Source organism: Cygnus atratus, chromosome 19 (genome assembly GCF_013377495.2).
Source record: "Cygnus atratus isolate AKBS03 ecotype Queensland, Australia chromosome 19, CAtr_DNAZoo_HiC_assembly, whole genome shotgun sequence".
Lineage (NCBI taxonomy): Eukaryota > Metazoa > Chordata > Aves > Anseriformes > Anatidae > Cygnus > Cygnus atratus.
Window position 1 is genome coordinate 8589401 of NC_066380.1, and position 23954 is coordinate 8613354.

A 23954-nucleotide genomic window follows, 5' to 3' on the forward strand; every position below is an offset into this window, starting at 1 on the left:
GTGGGAATGGGCAAGGAATGGAATATGACATTTCTCTTATAGCAAAGATTCTCTGTACAATACTGAAGAATGAATACCAAAGTCCAATAGGAAATATCATGCCCTTTAGAAACAACAAAGGAGTGCACAAGCAATCTTTTGTCAGATCTATCCACATGGCATTGGAGATTTCTGCACAAGCTGTTCGGCAGGATCTGCAAGCCTAACTGCCACGGGGTGATGTGGGACAATCAACAGGAGGATGCCTGGGGTGGCTTGGCTCCAAGCCTCCCACGGTGACCCTGCTCAGTGGGAGAAGCAGACAGGATCTCTGCTTCTCCTTGCCCATTACACATACCAGGCATGTTGCCTGCAACCTACCCACCCTGCTCTGGGAGACTGTGCTGGATATCTTTGGGGATGTTTCAGTGTGCTGTCTATGCTGGGATCCCAATCCCAGCAGGGATGCTTGAGTCTTGGGAGCTCTTCCCTAGGTCCCACACCCCTTGTTGCAGAGGGATCTGCACAAGGCCCCGGTGCAGGTATGCACAATTGCAGTGCCTTCGGTGTTAGTGTTACATTTGATATCTTAATGCCTTTTTTTGCTCAGCTTTGTTGATGAACATAATATTTAGTGAGATACAAAGTGGTCTTATTGTCATACTGTGTGGGACCTGCATCCCCTTCTTTAGACATCTGGCCATTGCCAGGATTAATAAGAAAATCATATGAAAGGATAATGGACCAGATGGACTCAGGGTGTGATCCAGTTTGGTGACTCAGCTAAGGGCCAGTTTTGCAGAGACTGATTAATTTAGATCTGACCGTTTACACAGTTTGTGTGCAATATTCAGAAATGGAAGGCTCTGCTCTGGGTACTGGGGGAGGCACCTGCTTAAATAACCTGGTGATTAAGAGATGCCATATGCAGAGCTGAGTAATGATCTTTCAGCATGGTGACAAATTCAGGAAGAGATTGCTAAGTGATAATTGAGCACAATTTGCTGTTTTAGCAAGTGTGGTGCACTTCCATTGCAATTTGCATGCCAGAGTTCTAAAGGTGAGCCATGAAACCTGATTTATGTTGCCAGAGTTGGCTGTGTTTGAGGGTACTATTGTGTAGTTTCTGCAATGTACTCAGAGATCCCAGGATATCCATTGCTATAGTAACATCCTGTCCATCATTCCCTGACCTGAAAAATCTCTTGTGAAAATCCCTGCTGGGTTTCTTGCTTGGATGCAACGTGCATTATCACCTTATATAGCTGAGAGAGACTTAGTGGGGTTTAATCCTTAAATAATTAACACCTCTCAAGTGGTTCTGCCTTGTGCCAGGAGTTCTCCCTCTTTTTCTGTCTATTTTCTGGGATATCTGGAAATACCTTTCTCTGCAAATCCCTTTCTCAGGATGTTACCTGCTTCTTTGCTCAAGGTGCTTTCACAGCTGAAAAGTCACTATAATCTTCCTTTCAAAGAATAGAGACGTAGCTGTATATCTCACTTTCCACAGCTTACTTAATTATTGCTGTAACCCTGACTTCACTGCCTGCCTCTCTTCACATCCAGCTCCTTTAAAAGCAAACGTAAAGCTCTCATACCTGTTGTCCCTCGTGGCCCCAGTTTCACTGCACTGGCACTGATGGTGCAGTCGGTTTGACCAAGTGCACAAAGCCACAGATGCCATATCCCAGAGCTTCCCACCCAAACTGCACCCATGTGTGCATTTCACAAGTCTTGAAACTTCACATAAACCTTATAAAAACAGATCTTCAGGTGCTCTGATACAAAACCCCAGGCTCTACCTCCCATCTCCATGAAGTGGGCAGGACAACTTTGCAGGGAACGGGGCAGCAAGCGCAGTTTTCCAGTCTCAGAAACCTCAGTGCTGTTTCTTCTGTAGTTGCGGATTTTAACATTTGGAGCAGGTATTAGAGGTGTTTTTCCGATCACTGGCACTATGGAAGGTCTGATCCCTTTTTCAGGTGTCCTCAGAAATAGGACTAATATTAAAAGACCTTTGACAGAGTGCTCTGTTCTCTGCAGTGTGTATAGTAACAGCAGCTTCCACATCCCCACTTTCTCTTCCCAAATGTATTAAGCAGTAGCACTTCTGGGAGAAGTTACTCATCTCACAAACTATAATTACCTCTGGTGAGGTAAACTAAACATTTCAAACATGATATTAAAGACTAGACCTTCTTGTATCAGTGAACACAGCTCCTACAAAGTCAAAGGCAACACGCTGATTTATGCTGGATAAGGATTTGACCTTTGATGCCTTGTCACACCTTTGCAGCCACAAAAACCATGGAAGTTTACAGACAGTTCACTTGAACAGTGATAATCCCTATAAATTATCTATGGCATACACATGGTGACAAAGGGAAAAAGAAATGGAGAGAAAACCAAGGTAAAACAGAAAGAACAAACAGGATGAGTGCATGTAACTCATATCCTCCTTTCATTCATTACTCTTTATTTCCTCCTGTACTAATATAAGAGCAGAAACCACATTTGATAATGCCTACCTAGATCAGAGAGCCACTGACACAGATTATTCAGCTACTTACTTGTCTAGAAAACAGTAAGTCACTCATTGCTAGTCCTCTATGGGTAATAGTTAATACCATTACTATAGTCATAAAAATGATATTTCCAGGCTCTTCGAAGTCTCTCTCTTTTTGTACTTTAATTACGTACTTCCCTTCTCCATCTCTCTGTTTCTGGTCTCACAAGAGCTCAAGGGAGTTATGGCACTTGGTCCCTCCAAGATCAAAGTCCTTAGGGAACATAAGATAAAAACACACCTTTATGGGCTGAGATGGTCTGGATAAGAGACTCACCGACTGATTGTCATCGTCTTCACACTTGATCCTGCACTCACTGTTGAACTGGAAGCCATTGGAGCACTGGTAGAGCCCGTGAAACTTGGATGGTGGAGGGTCGCAGGTAACGGGCACGCAAGCGCCTGGCAGCCACGTGCCATCTTGTGTGCACTGGATCTTAAAGGCTCGCCTTTCCATGCGGAAAAAAAACAAGACCATTTAGTGAGCGGCTTAGTCAGCCAAGAGCCTCTGAGCTCTGCTAGCAGGTTGCAGGGGATGGGTGTGCTTGAGCTTTTAACACTTGGGGAACAAGTTGTGAATCTGCGTCATGAGGTCTCCGAGAAAAAATAACGATTATTTGCAAAGCTAACATTCAGCTATCCAGCCTAAACTCAACTCTTTCGACCTTGGACATGTCTTCCCAAAACACCACTTCCCAGGCTTGTGGGCTGTGGTTGGTTTGAAGTGGGTTTGTGCAGAGTCAGAAGTATATGACAGCACTAACCCTTTCCCGCAGAGTTTCAAAGGGGACTCCCCAGGCTGGATATCAAAGGCTATTTCTAAGGTAAGATCTGTTTTTTGAACACTGGCTACGATTTTCAAAGAAGCCTAGGGGAGTTAGGTGCCTATATCCCCTTGATATGCACAGCTATCTGCATGAAGGCAGCATTCAGTGGTATTCTCTGTTATAAACAGCCCATCCCTTTCCTAAAATCTTTTTAACCCATGGCTTTCTGAATCATGCTGGCTGCGTGGCATTACTATTGTACGTACTTCCTTGCTTTTCTGGAGGATCCAGGGACATGGTAACCTGGTTTGCATTTGTACTTGCAAAATGAGCCCACTTTGTGCTTATCTTCCCGGCAACGAGTAGTCTGGAGATCTGCATTAGGGACGATGGAGGGTGCTCGACACATCAGCTCACACAGGGCTTCTGGAAAGGACCACAGCCCATCCTCCATGCAGGTCAAGTTGCTGTTGTTTCCTGAGAAGGACAGTGAGCAACATAACATTCAGCAGGACTGGTTGTTGTGGTGGTGTTTTTTTTTCACAAGTGTCATTACACCCATAATATATCAACAACCACCTCAGCTGGCTTGACAAATTTAACTGTGTATGTCCTGTATATTTTCTCTTTCTAGATGATGGTGTTAAATCATTAAGGACTTTTTTTTTTTCTTTTTCTTTTTTTTTTTTTTCAGGAGACAACAGGCAGACTGTTTATTTCAGGAAATGCTATAGCATAGGTGAAATCTCACTAGATTTGCATTTTGTGTGCGTGTGTGTGTTTCGTTTTTGTTTTTAATTCTGTTCCTTATTTTGTTCTTCTCCGAAAGAAAGCTTGCTTCATACATCAACGTCCTCCTCTCTGAAGCCATGGAGATATCCATGTTAAGACAGAGTGTTTGGTACCGTTCCATTCTTCATACTGCTTGTGTGTTACATCCCTTCCCTGAATCTCCCCTTCTTACTTCAATTTTGAGCCTTTTAGAGCAGCATCTGTTAATATTAGAGTCACTACTCCAACACAATGAGGAGACGTTATCAGCTGGGGACTCTCAGTCCGTGGGGACTACTGTGATAAATATGATTCATAATACTCATTAGAGACTCATTTTCCTTAGGAAGCTTTCTTGACCAGCACCTCAAAGGTAAAAGGTACAATAGATCTATTTGCCTCTGCTATGACCTAGTTGACTTCAGAAGGGTAAGCTAAAAGTAGCCTACTCTCAGTGTATTTTGTATTCTTTGATATTTTATACTGTATGTTAAAAAGGAATAAGCTTTTCCTAAGAAACAAAACACCGCTATGAGCCACTAACCCTTCAAAAATCCCTAATACTCTATTGAAATCCTTGAGCATTGCTGCAGGAACTCCTCTCAACCCACAAGGCATATTTCCAGCAGTCAGCCAACTTCAGTGTTATCCAAAATAATACCGACAAACTGCTAGCCCTAGAGCAATTCCACCTCTTTGAGAGAGAAGGAAGAGAGCTGGGACATTGACACTGGAATTCGAAGAAGAAGAAAACAAAAGGCTCTGGAGGGCTCAGGAAGGTATGTAGAGGAGCCCTCCTGCCCTATCCACAAAGATAAGAGAAGCTTCATTAAATCAGTACTGGCTTTCTCCCTCCCCTCCCCAGTTGCAGATGATTGCAGAGGTATTTTGTGCAGAAGGGAGCTCTTTTTCTAGAGCACCAGCATGCTCCTCTGCTCTGACTCATGCAGCAGCTCTGCAGACCAGCCGTGGTGATATCATACTGCCACTGCAATGTGATAAGCTGTGACATTACCAACAGTTGCTGTCATGACGTCAGTGATTGAATTAGGCATGAGTCATCTGAACACATTTTCCAGAAGTTTAGTGGCAATATCTATTAGTCATCACCAATGGCATACACCAAACGGTGTCTTTAGCTTACAACTCACAGAATGTCTGGACAAAAGTGAAGTGATGCTAAACAAATGAGCTGCACCCCTGACTTTGTGCTAGTTATTAGCTTTCCAGCTACCCCTGCCAGCATCACCAGCTGAAGCTCTTCTTGGTCATGGCTTGTTTTACCCTCTGATGCTCTGCATGAAAATTGCCATTCATCTGCTTGGGGTAATTTTACATTCCTCCAAGTTGATTAGCATCAGTTAATCTAGTGGAAGGTGTCCCTGTCCATGGCAGGGGGGTTGGAATTAGATGATCTTTAAGGTCCCTTCCAAACCAAACCATTCTATGATTCTATGATAATTATTTTCACTCCCCTCTCAATAAAATAAAATAAAATAAAAAAATCCAGCTGTTTCCAATGAAAAACAGCCTCCCTATTGAAGATGACCCTCTGAGTGTATAAACAGAAAAAGGGAATTCTTTGATAAAAATCTCCCCTTTGAACAGCCTTAGCTTTCACTGTGGGTTGGTTACTTGTGGTTACCCTCCCAAGTCTGAGTTAAAAGAATTGAGCAATTTGGTTATATATGAAGTAATCAACATATCCTTTCACTGAAATGTGGAATACTTCACATGCCTCTTCTGAGATTTGCTGTGAATTCTAGCAGGAGAGGCGATACCACATATAGAAAACGAGTTTATACAGCAATTGTACCTGAGTCAACAACAGCTGTTAAGATTACTCCAGTGTGAGGTGACAGATTAATTTGGCTCTAATGTTCCCTCAAATTAACTATGATATCTTTTGTGCTTCCTGAGGACCAGATTAAAAAGGGTTATGTGACAGTAAGCAAAAGAGTGGATGGTGCTGAGAAGATGATGGGGATGCTACCAGAAAAGTAGCAGGGAAGAAGATGGAGGAGAAAAGGAAAGAACGCAGCAGAGTATGTTATTTTCAAGAAATAAAACTTGTAGGGACTCCTAAACAGGAAGGAAGAGAAAGGTCAGAGGTAGAGCAAGATGAGTGTGGAAAAGGGGAGAGGTGATGGATGGATTAGGAAAAGCCATGATGGGAGACTGTGTGACTGAGACATGGGACTGTCCAGTCTTCTCCCACCTTCCCAAATACATGGAGGAGGCATGGAAGGGAGACAGGCACAGAAAACAGAGAAGGCATAGGAAAAGATGAAAGAGTTCAATATGATTTATCCCCACGACTTTTCCATGTTTTGGTTGTATGGAAGTAATATTCAATATCATTCCTGCCTAGCCAGCCATGATCAAGCAAAGGTCAGAGGAAGGTAATAAGAGAGATGCAAAGGAACTTAGCTTCTAATATAAATAAACCTTCCCTAGACTCTCATAATTCTTCATAGTTAAAATATCATGAATAATTCTAAAACAACAGCAATAGTAACATGTATTACTCGCAGCAGTCTGTTAGCCATGCAGCTATCCCCAGCTCGCTGCACAGACACCCCTTGATACCTTTCAGAAGAGCAGGAGGTCGGCAAGTGAAGGAGCATTTCTTGCCAAAGGTGGTCCCCTCGCTGCAGTTGAAGGTGGCTGGGTAGACATGATACTGGTCTGGGACACCACAGTCCACAGGCTCGCAGGTCACCTGCTTGTTCCACTTCCCATCTGTGCAAGTCATGGTGACGCTGGACTCCATCTGGAATTAGACACAAGACTACAGCCACCACAGCCAGCAAAGGAGAGATCAAAACTGCTTAAAGCCTAGTAACAACCATTATTTTTGTGTCTCACAAGTCAAGAAAAATGAAACCTGATGACCACCATCATTATGTGGACAGCAGCTACTAAAAACATTGAGGCCACACAAGAAACAATGTCAGAGAACCAGTATGTATTTCTGCCACCAGCGGGGTGAGGGATCAGAGTGCTTCAATGTTAAAAGCACTACAAATAATCTGAACTTTTGTCTGCATCGCCTCCTGGGACGAGCCACGGAGCCTACTGCTCTGCCCCGTGACCAGAGAGGCACGTGCGAGCCTGAGCCGTTTGGAGCTGACAGCCATCCCTGATCCTCACCACCTTCGGCATGACATGGTCACCCCAAGCAGCCCCCATGTGTTTCTGAGTCATTGAATTCACTCTGGGGTTTGAAGTGAAAGCCAACCTGGTGTGAAGCCGGCCGGGACTCGTGCTGAGGCTCTCCCCAGAGGTGTCAGCGGCCCCTGGGAGGAGGCCTGGGCCTGGGCCTCGTCAGTGCCAAGGGAGCGGCCTGGGCTGTGGAGCCTTGTGCTGCTGCTTCGGCTGCTAGCACCAGAGTGCCTCGGGCCTCCAAAGGAAACCAGGGCCCTGCTGCGCTGGCATCAGGGACACGCACGCTTGAGAGACAGACTTTTTCCTGGAGGATTTTGCAACGGACAGACCCCCAAAGCATCTTGCCCATACGTTCACTTGGCATTTGGTCCAGAAACTCTTTATGAGAGGTCAAATACAGAATTAGCACCTGTGCTCTGACTTCCCTAATGCCCTAATACTGGCATAGCTACACAGAAGCTACACTTCTCTGGATTTGAGGAATAATCCAAACAGTGAAGTAGACTGAAATCCTGAAGTGCTAGGAGGAGAGAAAGAGAGTCAGAAGTGGGGTGGGAAGGCGGGGGGCAAAGGAGCCACCTGTTCAAGGCTAAGACAAAGAATTTACTGGGTGACTGAAGGACAAACAGATGCTGGCAAAGAGAACAGAATAAACAACACATCCGCTTTCTAATTAGAAAGAGAAAATGATTACAGATTAGAGGTGAAGAATCTGAAAGCAGAACTCTTCCCCCCATACCAGAATAAAAAAGGACAACAGAAAGTGAAATGTGAGAAACCCAAACACAAGATATTGTGGAAGGGGAAGATACCGGCAAGGAATCTGACCAAGTCATACAGCAGCACTCCTCTGCCCCCAGGGAATATTTTATTCAGGGCTGGTACGCTCACAGGAGATTTGCACCGCCAACCATTGATCTAGCTTTATAAAAGGAAGGGGAATTTTTCTAGCACACATCAAAGGGACCTGGATTCCCTTTTTGCAAAAACACCCTAATGGTTTCAACAGAAGTTCAGACCTGTCTCCCTTTGATATATGGTTGCATTCAGAATGGAAAAAGCAGTCCCAGAGCTGAGAAACTGGACACTTCCCAAGTGGGCACAAAACCCCTTTTCTAGACCATGCAGTTTATTTAAACAGGGAGCACTGCTGATGGAAAAAGTGTCTTTTCTACAAATTTAGAGTAGCACATTTGGGGATTCACAGAGCGCTTAGGTGAAGTGACACTCCGCGTTCTCATTCCCAGCCATTTTGCTCCCCACTGGCTACTAATTCTTTGTTGTTTATCAGATTATTTGCACGATTAAAAATACATTTCTGTAGGTAGATGATGGCTTGAAGATGCCTGTGCTTCCAGGAAGTTGCTGTGTAATTCTGATGACCACAGGAGAAAGGATGAGAGCATATTTCCATGTCTTCATAATTCATACACATAGCAGCATCACCACCACATTTGCACTCCAGGCTGGGCTGCTCCAGGATACAGCAAAGCCTCCATTTCCCTTAGCAGATGCTGTCATCGACCAGAGCTCCAGCACTGTGGCTGCTGGGCACCTCAACAGCAGGAGGTTAAAACAAAACCAAGCTATTGATGACAGGGGCTATGCAAACATTAAGGAAAAGACGTGGGTCTTGCACTGTATCCTGCTGCATGCTGGCTCCACTCTGGGCACAGGAGCTTCAACTCCAAGAATTCACTTATTAGTCTTGGTGTGATCTAGTTTAGGAATAAATGATTGCTCTTTCTAGCTGATACCAGTTGCTGAAGCACAGTATGGTGCAGAAGGGAGTTTCCCTAATGACAGGGTTACACATCAGATGCTGCTCTACAGCAAACCAAATAAACAGCTCAAGTTCAGAATCCAGAATATAATTCAAAAATTGAAACAGAAGCAGTATCTGTGCATGACAGCCACACCTTACAGAACACAAGAATGCTTAGCCCAAGCTAACACTTGGGAGGGCATGGTCTTTGTTAGCTGACAGCCTGCTGGAAATGCAGCGTGCCTGGGGCCACCCTCCTTGGAAGGGATCCCTTGTTACAGCTATACCACGCTGCACTTTATTTCTGCTGCTGTTCTAGACCACGATGTCAAAAAAAATTACTCTCCTTCACTCCATTTTCAACTCTTTTTTTTTTTTTTCTCTCCATGGTACTTTCCCAACAAAACCACTAACCAGAGTGGAAGAGTCACCTTCTTCCGGACCCACATGGCTTTTCCTCTTCCTGGCATTCCAGCAGGGCCATTCCCCCACAGAGACGCATAGCCCATGTGGGTAAGACCCTGGCTTCTCAGCTTTTTCCAGTAATTTGCTCCACACTTGTATGATGGAAGCTGAGGTTTTCAAGGTCAGACATAATAATGAAACATTTTAGAACACGTCTATCACTCAGCAGCACAACTTCAAGGAAAAGGAGTGCATGCATTTCTGCAGTGGAACATAACAGAGCCAGCCTCCCCACAATGCAGAGGACTAATGCCTTTAGTGCAGAGGACAACAGAAATTATTGCAGATCACACCGCCTTACAGCTTCTCCTTCTTGCAGTGTCCCACCTGAGGGTGGGCTCATTGCAGTGCCTGGGTGCAGGACCTCAGGCTGCTGTGCAGGACTCAGCTCACCCCAGCGCCTTGGCAGACCATGGGGTATTTCCAATTAACTCAGCCTGAGCAGCTCTGCCTTCAGATCCAGCATCGGGTCTTTGTGGCAGCATCTGCGCCTGCCTTTGCAGATCTCCTATCCAAAGCCTGAATGGGCACGTGCCTGTTTCGCCTGTCTGATCTGACAAGGTCACCCAGCTCACAGCGGTCCACATGAAGCACTTGGTTTTCTCATCTGGTTTATTAGCTGTCACTTTGGGCACTTTGTGCTGCTTTGAGTGGCATCACAGTAACCGCTTCCCTTCATGTTCTGCCTTCCAAAAGAGGCTTACGCAAGGAGGGAGGGCGGACAAGAAGGAGAAAAGAAAAAAAAAGATAAAGTGAGCAATACAGTGAAGAGGATGCAAACTTTAACAAATCTGGTGTCAGAAAGATTTGTTTCTTGGGACTTTTAACAGCTTGGGAGAATTCACGTCTCCTTCCTGCTGCCCAAGATCCCAGTCGGCTCCTTCTTCAAGCGATGCTTCACGTGTGAAGTTTCCTCTCCTTAAAAATGAACAGCTGTGCCCTCCCCTCTAAGTATTCTTCCACTTCTGCCCACTACTGTGCCTCTAATTGAACCCACATGAGCCATGCTTTCTTTTCCTGGCATGATTGATGATGCCTTTGCACAACATTAGGGAGCTGCTGGGTTTTAAATAACACCTCTTGACCAGAGCAGCAGTGGTGGTAGCTTCAAGGAGAGATGACAACAAGTAACTGAATGAGCAGGGCTTTCAGTGAAGGACAAGGGGGAGGAAGGCAATGAAAGACAAAGGGGAAGGGGGGAGAAAAGAAGAAAGAGCAATGGAGTTGTCAGGGGGGTGGGAGGACATTGGGCGAAAATGAGAACATCCCGAGATCTTCTTTGTGAAAAAAGATACATGACGGCTTTGGCCCCATCAATATGCAAGCCCATTTTTTTTGTTGCTTAAGTCCCTAAACGACGATGAGAGAGAGCCCAAGAGAGAGTAAACAGCTCTGCTTTTTTTTTTTTTTTTAAAAAAAAAAGCAAACAGCTTCTCCTGCACATGGTGCTGATGTTTTTAGGGTTTGGTGATTTTATGGAGTTTAACAGGATTGGGAGCAGGAACTTCTCAGAGAGCAAAGATGAATGAAGTTTTTGACCTAAGACTTATTAAAATGGTGGCTTCAAGAAGAGACAGAGGCCAAAAAGTGCAGGAATTGTCAGGATGATTTTCAAAAAATCCTTAGATGTAAAAGACTGATTTGAAATGTGACTTGTGCCCCTACATCTCTGAGGTGCTTTTGAAAAGTTTGCTTTTAATTCTCTGTTCATCTTTTTTCTCTGCCTTCCAGTGAAATACAGAAGACAAATGTGGTTCAGATGCTAAACCAGGGCATATTCACTGGTGTGTAAGTCATCCCCACCAACATGTAGTGGTCATGGGCCACTGATGTTCAGCCTGCTCTTTGAGACCTTGCTCCTCTCCTCAGTCCCCTTCCTACCCAAGAGTGTGAAACATTAGCATGTGCAAAACCACCTTCCTTCGTCCTTGTGCAGCCCTCTGGACTGAAAGCTAAGTGAGAAAAAAGTAGCTCTAGTCCCTCAAATCAGTCAATCACAACAAATATCCAACAGAATGAAAACAGTGAAACAAACAACAGCTTTGTGCAAAGCTCCTCAATCACAGAATGAAGTCCCTCCAACCACTGATAACAATCTACATGTCCTAGCTCATCTCCAAATGCTTCTGTTCAGAAGACCTGAAGCTGGGAAGCATTTGTGGAAGGAGCACAATATAATGCAGTACAATGCAATACAAGGAATCCAAACCATGAATTCCAGACTTGCTTGGATAATTCATTTCCTGCATGCATGTTCCACAGGTTCTGGCTAAAAGCACCTGACACAAATAAATTAAACAGGATGATATCGAAAGAAACTGTCCTTTCCTATTCAACAAATCTCTGAAGCACACACGTAAACTCCTAAAGCACGTGTTTGAAGTGCTCTGCTGGCCATAGATATTTTTAAGATGCTTCGCTCCTTCCCTGCACAGCACAGAGCAAACAAATCCATAGGCCTCACGGTTTTTATTGGGAGAAAAAAAGTTGACAAAAAGTGCAATAGTAGATCAGGATGAGAGGAAGCATGCTGTAATAGGCAGTGAATCACATTAGCTAGGGGTGCTAAAATCCTCCACTCCTGTCATATGAATCTGATCAAGGCTCTGAAACCCAACTTCTCTGAGCAAAACCAAATACAGTTGGCTGAGCTGCCCCCAAAGGTACTTTTTGCATTTAAATAACAGAGCGCTGGTGAAACATGTTTAGGCTGTTTTATTTGGGTTTGGATTCCTGTGTGCTCAATGTACAGCTCCCTTCCAACTATTTCCTGGTTCAGCCATTCAGGCTCATTTGAGAACTTGTTTTCTGTTCTGTAAAAATGCTCAGCTGGAGCTGGGGTTCTGGTGCTGATGCCAATTAGGATGGAAGAGGCCCAGCTCTTGGGGTCCTGTATTTGTTTTGTAATTGAGTTGAAAGGGTTGACTCATTCCCCTCCTCTCTGTCTCCCCCCTCTGCGAGCTCATGAAGAACACAATATTTCACAAATACAGACAGGCTGCTGAGAGTGCCTGCCTGCCCCCAGCCCCAGATGTGAGCGCTGCCCCGAAAACAGGCAAAAATGTGCCGGCGGAGGCCTCCACCACCCTGTCACAACACGAGCCAGCACTGCTAGAGCAGAAAGCACAAACTGGGGTGCCTTCAGCACACCCCCATATCCCGTGCACCTCACTCCAAGCAGCATGCTGAGGCTGGGCCATGCTATGTGCACTCTTTGTCCATCCCTCCGAGGGCAAAGGACACACATTTTCTCAATGTTTAAGAAAACTGGTAGTTCTCCTGCATGTCCCACTCTCTGCAACAGGACTGGCTGCATTTGTGGGACTGGATTATTATTGCATAGGGTAGGTAAGACAGGTAACACAATCCAAGTCACTGGGTGGGTTTTTGATGCTTTGGTTGGAAGAAAAAAGGTTTAGACTCTTCTCCCCCCGGCGGATATCATGCATTTCTGCAGTGTCAGAGTATGGCTGGAAGCAGATGGACTGCAATGCTGCAAAGGAGTTAAGATATCATTAGCCCCAACACTAGGAATAAACATGAGGAACTTTGCCCAGAAACTGGTTGTGTAAAAAACAAACACCCCACCTCCAAAAAAACAACCCAAGAAACCCTGTTTGGCTGAGTAGAGCCAGTGAAATCAGAGAAGGCCTAAACACACATTTAAACATTTTGGGTTGAAAATCTCTAGGTTTGGGCAACACGTAAGATTTGCTGACTGTCAGTACCTCTTTGCACAGTCAGACGGCTCCTATTCTGAAAAGAAGTATTTGGATAAGGTCCTGTCCCAAGGCTGAGCTGAGATTTTGGGCTTTCGGCTGGATTATTTCTCCACTTCTCCACCCCCATTTGCTCATCCCTCTTTTGTGGGTCATACAAAACCAGCAGGACAAACCTGGCTCTTGCTGAGATCATCGTCCCGCTGGACTTGCAAAATGTAGCCCGTCTTGCAGCTCACGTTGCACTGGGCACCATCGTACCACCCGCCACCGGTGCAGTTCAGCAGCGCGTTCTTGATCTCCAGCTTTTGGCAGTCAGTGGCTTCGCAGGAGTAGTGGACACAGCTGGATGGGAGACAAGAAGTGGCATTTGAATTCAGTTCCTGTAATTCATTGAGAAAGAGCAGCTGGTATGACTGACAAAGCCGTCACTTGCCAGGCAGCAGGTAAATGGATTGCACACCGACTGCAGGTCAGCCAAGTGCTCGTCACCCACGAGCACACCCTTTAGCTTTGTCTTCGGAAGAACTGGGACAGTGGTAACGGTGATGACAATGAAAGCAAATTATGGGTCTTGTGGCAAAAGGGAAGAGCCTGCCAAGTCTGCAGAATTACTTTCTGTTCTGCAATATTCACAGAGGAGAAACAACACGAACAACAGCACTGTGGCCCTCCTACTCCTGTACCAACATGCATCTGTCCATCCCACGAGAGCAATCTCCCTCCAAGAGCAGTCCTTATACCCCATCCAATTTAAAATCTCTGCTGAATTCAGGAGTGCCTTATATTGCTAGTGATAAGTGTGTGTGCATGTGTGTACGTGTGAGGACGGGTTTCTCTTATCTTTGAGAAACTCGATAGCAATCAACACATTCATTTTATTCCACTTCACGAGGAACACCAAACATCAGTTGTGTAGCTGTGTTGATAAGCTCTTATCAAGCTCAGCAGCATGCTGTCATTTCAGATCTCTCCGGCTGCTGTCCTGTCATCCATAAAATGTTTCCCTGGATGGAAACTCACTGCTCTCGCTACAGTGAATTCTTCTAACATTTAGCATAACTTGTAAAAAGAGGTTTTGGTTTTATTTTTGTAGACGCAGAGATGTCTAGTAGACACAAAATCTTTCACCACTTCTGATGACCTGAGTCAAACATTATAGCACATGGTCAAATGTGAGTGTGGGGACAGTCCCTTAGCTAAAAGGCAATGAAAACGCTGGGAGTCTTAAAGCATGTACAAAGATGTTTTGCTGGATTCGAGGCAAAGTTTCTGGGGCTAAAGATTCCTACAAAGCGATATGCCTCTGCTGAAAGGAAAACTAAATTTAAATTAAATACGGTTAAATTCGGAGGAGGGTCAACCTTGATTTAATTCATCATCTATGTGGGTAGGGAATAACCTGAAACACCAAAAGTTATAGAAGGAAGAGAAAGCAATGCATCAATAAACATATTTTGAAATGGTTTTCAAGTAAGATATTCCCGTCTCCTAGAAAAAAAGGTTAAAGCCACCAAAAACCCATCCACCTTAACTAAGCACAGGACTTAGCATGTACCTGATGTTTTGCTGTGTTCAAAGCACTGTGCGGATGTTATCTAATTAATTTTCATGACACCCTTGTGAGACACCTGGGCTGGTGTTGTTATCCCCATGTTACTGATGGAGAAGCACATCTGCACATGTCTCTGCTTGGCTGTATATCAGATTAAACGACAGTATTATGTCCTTCTACAACTCATTTCTCTGTCCCAGACTAGCACTATAAGGGAAGTGCCCACTGCTTGTAATTTAAGGTTGCTTGTTCAGTGGTGGCCCTTCCCCAGAGCTTGATGGCCTATAAATAACTTTCACATTCAAACAGATCCCTGTTTTCTCATCTTGCACAAAATATTGCTGCTGATGGGACTGAGGAAGAAGAATTCTGCCTCCACATTGGCCAACTCAATGTCATCGTATAGAAGTAGCACACTGTCTACCAGCAGTACAACTGAAAAGTGGTGCTCATCACAGAATATGCTGATCCTGCCTACAGCAGGATCCCCCCCTACCAAGGGTTTCATGCATGTTTTCAAGTCGCTGCAACTCACAGCCTGACCTACACATTTAAACTGCCATCAATTTCACTTTTCACTCACTGATCAATAGGTCTGTGGACAAGACAGGAAGAATACGTGGAGGGCGTATCCTAGTGCCCAGTTGGTCTTCTCTTGCAGAGAGATGTAGAGGGAGAGCATGAACAATGAATGATGCCACGTTGAATCCTCACTACATATCCCAATTCCATCTGCACATGACGGCTCAGCATTATTTCGTTCCCCTCAGTTTTTCAGACAGTGAAGCTGCCATATGAGTTCCTTCCATGCCAGCACTCCAGAGACAAGGAAGTTGACTCATTGAGGTAAAAAATGAACACCATTGCCAAGCCATTCTCAGAAGCACATATTGTGAACCTTGACTGCCATTGCAAAACATGAAAAATCTGAAAACTTTTTTTGCGCAAAACTTGGAAAAATTAAATAATAGAAGATCTATTTCATTTAATATCTTACTTGAACCAGTGTTCAACACATTGAAGAAGCACTGAATTCAGCCCTGAATGGTTTCAGAGGGAAGGATGAGCCTAAGAAAACCTGTGCAATTTGCACAAAGGGAAATCTGGAGCAACATCACAGCAATAAATGGCATCGCCTTTCATTTCCATCAACATAAAGGAGAGAAAGAATCCGGTTTCTGGAGTTCAGATCAGGACACCAGATGAACAAGCCTGGGCTTAAAAGTCCTACACAACTGAAACACCACAGACAAAGGCATTAAGAAACACTTATTGTGATGTTCTTCTTTCTGTTTACAAGTCCCCTTGTGGTCTTCTTAAATGGCCAGGGAACATTTTTAGCCACCCCCTCCAGGCTCCAGATTATGCCTCGGTTAGCAGATCATCTGGGCAGCTCTCTCTGTCTGTAACTCTATATGAATGACTTCAGTGACAAACAATACAACCATTCACTTTTTGTAAAAAAACAACCACTGCCACCAAATGTTTCCAATTTAAATATTTCTGGTTCTCTAGCTACTGGTTCCAATTTGGTATCAGCTACTGTCAGCCATAAATCCCAATGAATTTTGAAGTCACGATCCTGAATTGAGTTCTGCAAATGCAGAATTAAGGAGAAATGAGTATCTCCAAGTAGGAGATTTAGACAAAGAACCCATCACATCCATATTACAGAACTGTGGACAGAAGCTCTTGCATGGGTACTGCCATTTAACAGTGGTTAATCATCACATGTTCCAGAAACTATGCATTCGTTGGGACAGAAACAATATGGAGTATCTGAGAATGAAATCACTTCTATAACTTATGTTGCTTCCTGGCATGGGACAGCATATCCCATTTTTCTTGCAATCAAAATTGTGTGACTTCATCAAAACTGCCTACTTGAAGTCATCCTGACTCCCCAAATGCACCTGGGAATTGCTTGCAAGATTATGATCTGGTCTGGACAAAAGCTAGGCAAGTGCATGTATCATTAATTGGTATAGATAAGAATCAAGTGTCGGTGCCTGGGATATTCTCTGACATTGCTTATTTTACTAGATCCACCTCATGATTCACCTGTTCCTCTTCTTGCTCTAGTAACGTATGATTCCCTAAAACAACATTTTTGCACCAAGCTGAGTGCAAGAAACAGAGAATTTCTTGCACACTTTCCACTGCCTGCACTGCGTTAAAAACATAGATCAAGGCAGACCATTTCAATGATGTAAAAAGCCCTGAGCAGAGTTAGTTTCACATGTACGCTGAAGTTCTGAGCCAGTTCTTACTTTATTCAAATCCATTCTGCCCATCCCTAATCTAAATGAGCTCAGTCATTAGCCTCTAAATCTTTATTTCTCTGTGCCAATATTGGCCCCAGTTCAGCAAGGCACTTAAATATGTGCTTAACTTCAAAAGCACGGTTAAGTCCCACTGATAGATTTGACTACAGGGGGATGTAAGCAAATAGCTAAGGGCTTTGCTAAATTGGGGTCTTGGTGACACAATCCTAGAAACATTTGTATTTTAACATGTTTATAGAAAATTGTAACAATTAAGTGGAACTCTTCCTTCCTCACATAAAAACAAACCAGCACTTCCTCCTTCGAAAAGCTTACAGCAGCCAAACATTTTTTTTCTTAACCCTGGGGTCAAGCACTTTTCCAAGAACTCATCTTAACACAGTGCTCTAATTATTTGTTTCCTTAGCGACTACCTTAACACATATATATGCATAGGTGAGCATAAAAGCATAAAGCATACACTTATGGATGAGATGACTCCAACCATTGCCTAGTTTATATCGGAAAAACTTCCTTTTCCTCAGTTCAGGCCAGCCTGGGCTGCAGATCTGAAGCATCCTTAAGTTTTATTCTACGTTACTGTACAAACAATACATGCACATGTGGCCTTCTGATGGTGTTTCTAACAGATGTATCCTTACAGTGGGCTTATCCTCTCTGTCTGTAGGGTGGTCTGTAAACACAAGAGCAGGTTCTCTCTCTCTAATCCACACACAGAAGTACCATTCGGAAAAGCAAAGGCTGCCAGTCACATTACTTCTTGTAGCTTCAGAAATAAAAAAGGTATGAACTGCAACCCTGGCAATGAACTTGTCTTCTTTGGATTCCAGATGAAATAAATTGGTCTCCCTGTACTAACAAAAAATCTCAAAAGAAATCAACCCAAATCCTTGGGGAAAGGTGGGGACTGGTGAAGCCATGCTGACCGTGCCACTGGAAGAAGGATCAGACCCTTTCCCTTTGCATGCTTGCCTTCAAATCTGGTTCACAAGGGTGACCAACAGAGTGGCCTCACCACCATTATGGCCCCCTCAGCGACCTCAATGCAGTTACTATTGAATCCGACCCCAAGAATGATCCCAACAAAACCTAAATCCAAACCAAGAGGGTCAGGAGAGCACGCAACCCCTGAGATTTACAGAAAACACCTGGTCCAGCCCCAGGTAAGCTGTGGGGAAGGAGAGTCAGGGGCAGTGCTCTTGGGGGCACTGGCTCTGCCCTTGGCCCTGGGGGCTCCCAGTGCACCCCACGGCACGAGCCATCCCACCTGCAGGCCCTATGGAGCCGACAAGGCCTCAGAGCCCCGTGCGCACTCCCAGCGTGGAGGCAGGGCCGGGTGCCTGCGCGCTGCCCACCCCGCCGGTCCCCCTTCCAGAGAGCGTGGCGGCAAACAAAGAAATGGCATCGCGTTCCACTTTAATAAAAGCCAAATGATGCCGTTTGCCAATTACCAAAATGGGGCGAAGGTTAAAAACCCATTGAATTATAACACATGTCACGGACCAAAGCTTCTATGATTAACAGTTCTGTGAGAAATTCATTAATTTCACCAGAAGCAAGCTGACAGAGATTGTGCTTAATGACAGAACGCAGGGCAGGGGAAAGGCAGCCAAATCGGTAAAGAGAAAGCTGCATTAAATAACAAAAAAAAGAGATGAGGAGACATGTTTTTTCAGTATAAAAAGGAAAAAAAAACAACTTATAAAGGGTGGTTGCATTTGCTGCACTGCTGAAGATTTATCTTCATCATTTCTTGTTGGAGAAGCTGACAGCAGGAGACAAGAAGACAAAGAGAAGAGGCTGGAGTGGGCTCCCTCTCCCCGGGGCTCGTTTGGGGTGGCAAAGGGCAAAAGCTCGGAGGCTGGGGCAAGGGCTGGAGATGGCGTGGGGCTGGGGCTGGTGCAGTGCTGGTCCCCCGCAGCTGTGAAGCCCCCAGACAGGCCCACTTATGCTGTGCTATGGAGAGGCGAAGCCAAAACCTCTCCTGCAGAAGCCTTTTCTCAGCCGTAACAGTGGGTTTATGCCGAGATTTAACGGAACAAAGAAAAGGAAAAGCTTCTCACTGCCACTAACTAGAAAGCACAAGGAGCTGCACAACGTGAGGTGTGCACGCTGGAGAGATGCGGGCAGCATCCCACTCCTAGGGAAGGGAGGCTTACCTTCTTACAGACATGGAGCTAGTGGAGGATTAGAAAGCTAGAAACTCATGAAGTCCACAATTCTGGCAGCTGAACCGGGGTTTCTGGGTGGGTTTTCACGCCTGATGCCTCTGGTTTCCATGAGAGGAGCAATCAGCACCAGGGGGGATGGAGGAGGGGACAGGTCCTGCGAAACGCCACCCAGGAGCAGCAGCCCTTGACAAGGACTGCCTTGCCAGCGATGGGGCACCCCGAGCTCATGTTTCCTACATGGTGAAAAAGTCAAAATCCTGATTTCTGAGGAACAACTGTCAAAGGCAGCCCCAGTGCACCAGGTTTTCATGGTGCTCAAATGACTGTGGGGTGGGAAATTACACCTCTGCTTCTGCACACCCAGTTTCACTATCCACTCCACAAGCTAAATAGAAAATAATAAAAGTGTAAAAATTTGAGCTGTATAAGTGTGAAACTAGTGCAAGAGACGAACTAACTGGGCCACTATATCTGGTCTAAGGATGCAATGTGAAAATAAAGTGTGTCATTTTTATAGCACATCTCCAGCAGTTAGGTAAACTTTTGCTGAAACAAAAAGAACTTGTCGTCAGCTGCAGCAGAAAAAAACAACAACTGGAAAAATACAACTGGAAAGTACAGAGTATTTTTTAAAACCCTTTATAAATGTCTTCAGAAGGATGGAATGGATTTTCAAAAGAGCGAACGATGACTGAGGACAACTACCTATAAAGTTGAATGGGATTTTCACATTCAAGCTCCTTTTTCTCTTTTAAAATATCAACTGTAATATATATTTTAAGAAAGAAGAATGAGTACATGTTTTATTTTCAGTTATTAAGTTGTCCCTAACTCATGGAAGTGATCCATTCAACCTCAAAATAAAAACTGTGCTAACATTTAAGGACCGACATATTTCTTTTCCCTCACATATTTAAAATCTGCACCCTTGCCTAGAAGTGCCTGTATCTGGCTGTAAATCCTCTCTCCAACCAAAATAATTCTCCTCGAAAAGAGAGAAATAATATCTCTTACAGAGAGAAGCCAAAAAGCAGGCAAAAATATCCATGTTTACCTAAGGAAAATGAAAGCGGTAAAGTTGATGCTTATACATAGGAAGGAAAGTTCCTTTAAAAATTAAATGAATAAAAAGAAATCATATTAAACAAACACAACCAGCATGAAAAAGGGAGTAGGGAAGGACAGGCAGTGTGGGACTGGTGCTCAGAGTGGGCCTGACGGGCAGAACACAACCACGGGAGGCAGAAGGAGAGGATCCAGCTGGACCTGGCTGGGGACAGTGGGGAACCCTGAGCAGATGTCCCCAGGGAGCAGGAAGCTCACACCCAGCTTCTGACCTGGTAAGGGTAAATGCAAAAAATCCCTCTCTCTGTATTCTACCTGGATAAAATTATGAAGGAAAAAGAAGGCAGGTGACAGCTAAGGGACTTGGCATCCACCTGTTTCCTGGTTAAAAAGCTTAACGCACAACATTCTCTGCATCTTGCATGCCCTTAGAGCTGCTTTTATAGAAGAAGACAGCAGATGTGGTCACCAAAAATGATCCCACCACAAGGCCAGTTGGAAATTTTCCTCTCTATAGTACTGTAGTTGATGGAAGAATCCCACTGATTTCAACTGGCTTTGGATCAGGGCTTTATTTCAGTGTCTAGTTCCTTGACTGACACAGGAAGCTCTATGTTCAATCCAGCATTGCAACCTGCAAGACCTGAAACATTACTCTGAATGAGCGAGGCTCTGACTCAAGTTTCAGAGAGCAAGAGGCTGAGATGATTCAGTGCATCATGAAAACAAAACACTATCAAAAAAAAAAGAAGTTAAAAAAAGGAGACAAATGGCGGGTGATTCTTCTTCAGATTGCTAAAGGTTGGTTTGCTGTGCTGCAGAGGCTTTCTGAAGCTTTGCCTAAGGGGAACACATTTTTTATTAAGGAAATAACTTTCTAAACACAGAGCACTTCTAATTTCATAAGTGAACAAATGGTTCAATTCCTACTGAAAACTTGAGAGGGAGGAATGTGGTCCTGTGTCAGAGCCCTCTTGAGCTCCCTGTTGCTTCTCACCATCTCCTTTCAGTGGGTCTTTCTCACTCTGTTTCTGTCCTGCTCCTGCACTGGGATTTGGCCAAACTTGCACAACTAGACTTCTCATCTGAAACTTGATCCTGCTGTCTTTGGGCCTCTGAATTTATACAACCTACTGCACAGAATGATCAGACTCCTTGAATCTAGGTCAGAACACACGGACTGGATTGATTTAGCTATAGATATACTCCTTTTTTTTATTATTTTCCCTTCCCTCTCCCCCTTCTCACCCTCCCCCCCTTTCCTGGAATAAAAGCAGGTCCTAAAAACATGCCAGAACATTATCAAAGAACCTGACAGCCTGCTTAGGAGGCTGAGCAGAGCTTTGCTGGGATATGCAACTTGTTTTTACTATTGCTGCTGCTATGGTATGACGACTGCTCACAACTTTGAATTCACAGCGGAAAAATAGATGATTCTTTCAGGGATTTTGCTAAATTCTCCCCTCTTCTTTTCACTGCCTTGCTGAAAGGATCCATGAAGCTGCTGCACCAGAGGCCACGAAAGGTCACAATCTCTGTGGGATGCTGTAAAGCAGAGACTGAGAGGGGTTGGTGGTGATCTATTGATGTGTCTGTAATAACAACAAGAATAAAACAGTAGCCATAAACCTTTCATCCTGGGGGGTCCCACAGAGCTTTTCAGAATGGGGGCCGGATCCAGAGAGGTGCTGAGGGCCCTTCCCCAGCCGTAAAAGCACCATGAGCGCTGGCGACCAGGGGCCTGCCACGCAGGGCTGAGCACCTTGCAGGACCCGGCCCCATCGGGGCACAAGCATCACTTTGTCTCCCCACAAATGCTTCCGTGGGAGGTCCCCATAGCACTTCAGCAGCACAAAGCCATTTAGATCCAGGCCGATGTGTGAGCGGCTGAAACGCTGCCGCGCAGGGGAATGCACGGAGAGTTAACTGGCCCCAATTCCAAGCTTAGGATAAAGGAGGGAGGAGAAAGGAAGAGGAAATAATTCACTAGCAGTATCCTATGCGGGTTAAATGTCCCATCCATCCTGATCAATGAGAACACTGCCGTTTTTTTTTTTTTACCGGCAACACAAAGGGGTCAGCAGGGTTCAGCCGCGGTGCCCCTCCTGCCTCCCCTGCAGCCCCGGCGTGGGGGCGGTGGGTGGCGAGGCAGAAGGAAGCAGGCTGACAGGCTCACCTCTGCTCCGCTGGGCTGTAGGTCTGTCCTCGCTGGCAGCTGCTGATGGTGATGGGGTCGAAGTTGTGGAAGGAACGCAGGGCCACCCCGGAGATGGCCACAAACTGGGAGCTGAAGCTAATGAGGACAGCCTGGGTGTGATAAAAAGGGTGACTGAGGTCATGGATGACGGGGATAATCAGGGGATTGTTCCTGCAGCTCAGGACGTGGACACCTGCCAGAGGAGAGACAAGATCAGAGGAAGGGTCAGACTTAACACAATCGCTTCCCGAGGCCATGGGCACTTCAGAAGCATTTCACCCATAGGAATGGCCCTATAGAGCTGAAAAGTTATGGTAAGCTGCCTGGAGGGGCTTCCCAAATCGCTCTGGAGAGCTTAGCAGAGAAGTATATCCCTCCAGACAGCTGAAGAAAGGCTGCCATTCTCTCTGCAAGCGCGGCAGGCTCTCAGAGCGGTTTCTTTAGACCACAGCTACATTTCTATTGTGCTCTGTTAAATCAGGAGCAACCATCACAGAGGAAGCGGAGTCGCGCTATTGTGAAACCAGCCTGAGAGGACAGTTGGAGCCTTTATCCCGTGCATCAAATGGTACCGGCAGGCTGGGTGGCTTTGTGCACCATGGGCAGTGCACCAGCGCCTTGTTTGTAGCTGTGCATGTCATTAGCACTCAACATAAAACTTTTTTTTTTTGCAACAGCTCTATGCCAAACGTGCCCAATTTTGCTTTTGTTTAATGGTTTTCAGCCTTGGGGTATCTTGCTCTTTCCTAAAAAGGGTAAAGATGGTACTGGAGAGAGAAAAAAGGGTGATGGACCCACTGAGGATTTTACAGATGACATCATTTGAGAAGAAAATAATTGTGGCTCACGAAAACAGAAGTGTCTCAAAGAGGTCAAGGTGCCCAGCAGCACCAGCAAGGTGCTGAGTAGACTTCATAAATCCCCTTTCTTCAGCAGAGGAGTGCTCAGTGACACTCAGGGAGAAATTCCCACCTTCAAGTAGAGGCAACGAGAATTCACAGGGGCCAAATCCATCTCAGGGGTAACTCAAAGGACAGACAGCTGTCGTTTGGCCTCCAAATCCGTTAATTCAGATCCACGGCTGGACTGCTGACTGCAAAGCCCTGCCTCGGCAGCTCCGTGGCACCGCTCCGAGGATCAACTTGGCTCCAGCTCCGTTCGCTTCGCTGGAGCTCCCCCAGCAACGGCTTTGGCCCAGGCCCTTTGGCTACCCTGATACACTCACGAATTTGAAATAAAACAAATTCTATTTGCATGTTTAACTGGCTCAGGGATCTCTATTATTATTATTTTTTTCCAGTTCAGGTTTCTTGATTCAAAAGGGAAGGAATAAAAAAGTTTTCATTTTTCTCCTTAGAAAGTGATTTCCTGTGAATTAAGACAGCCTTCTGACCACTCTCTTTAAACATCCATCTCCCACCCTCTACTTTAAAAAAATCTTCCTGTAATAACAAAAAAAAAATAAAACAAAAAAGTCAACC

At 45.0% G+C, this 23954-nt stretch overlaps 1 protein-coding gene across 1 annotated transcript in view; it reads right to left on the reverse strand.

Annotated features, from left to right (window-relative positions):
* PAPPA (pappalysin 1) overlaps positions 1–23954 on the reverse strand; it is a 181035-nt gene that overhangs the window by 29227 nt on the left and 127854 nt on the right. Inside the window, exons 13-17 of the mRNA XM_035564695.2 lie at positions 22453–22666; positions 13377–13545; positions 6673–6856; positions 3579–3789; positions 2823–2994 (exon numbers count right to left, since the gene is read on the reverse strand). Of these exons, the coding sequence (XP_035420588.1) occupies positions 2823–2994; positions 3579–3789; positions 6673–6856; positions 13377–13545; positions 22453–22666 (950 nt within the window). The remainder of the gene's footprint in view (positions 1–2822; positions 2995–3578; positions 3790–6672; positions 6857–13376; positions 13546–22452; positions 22667–23954) is intronic.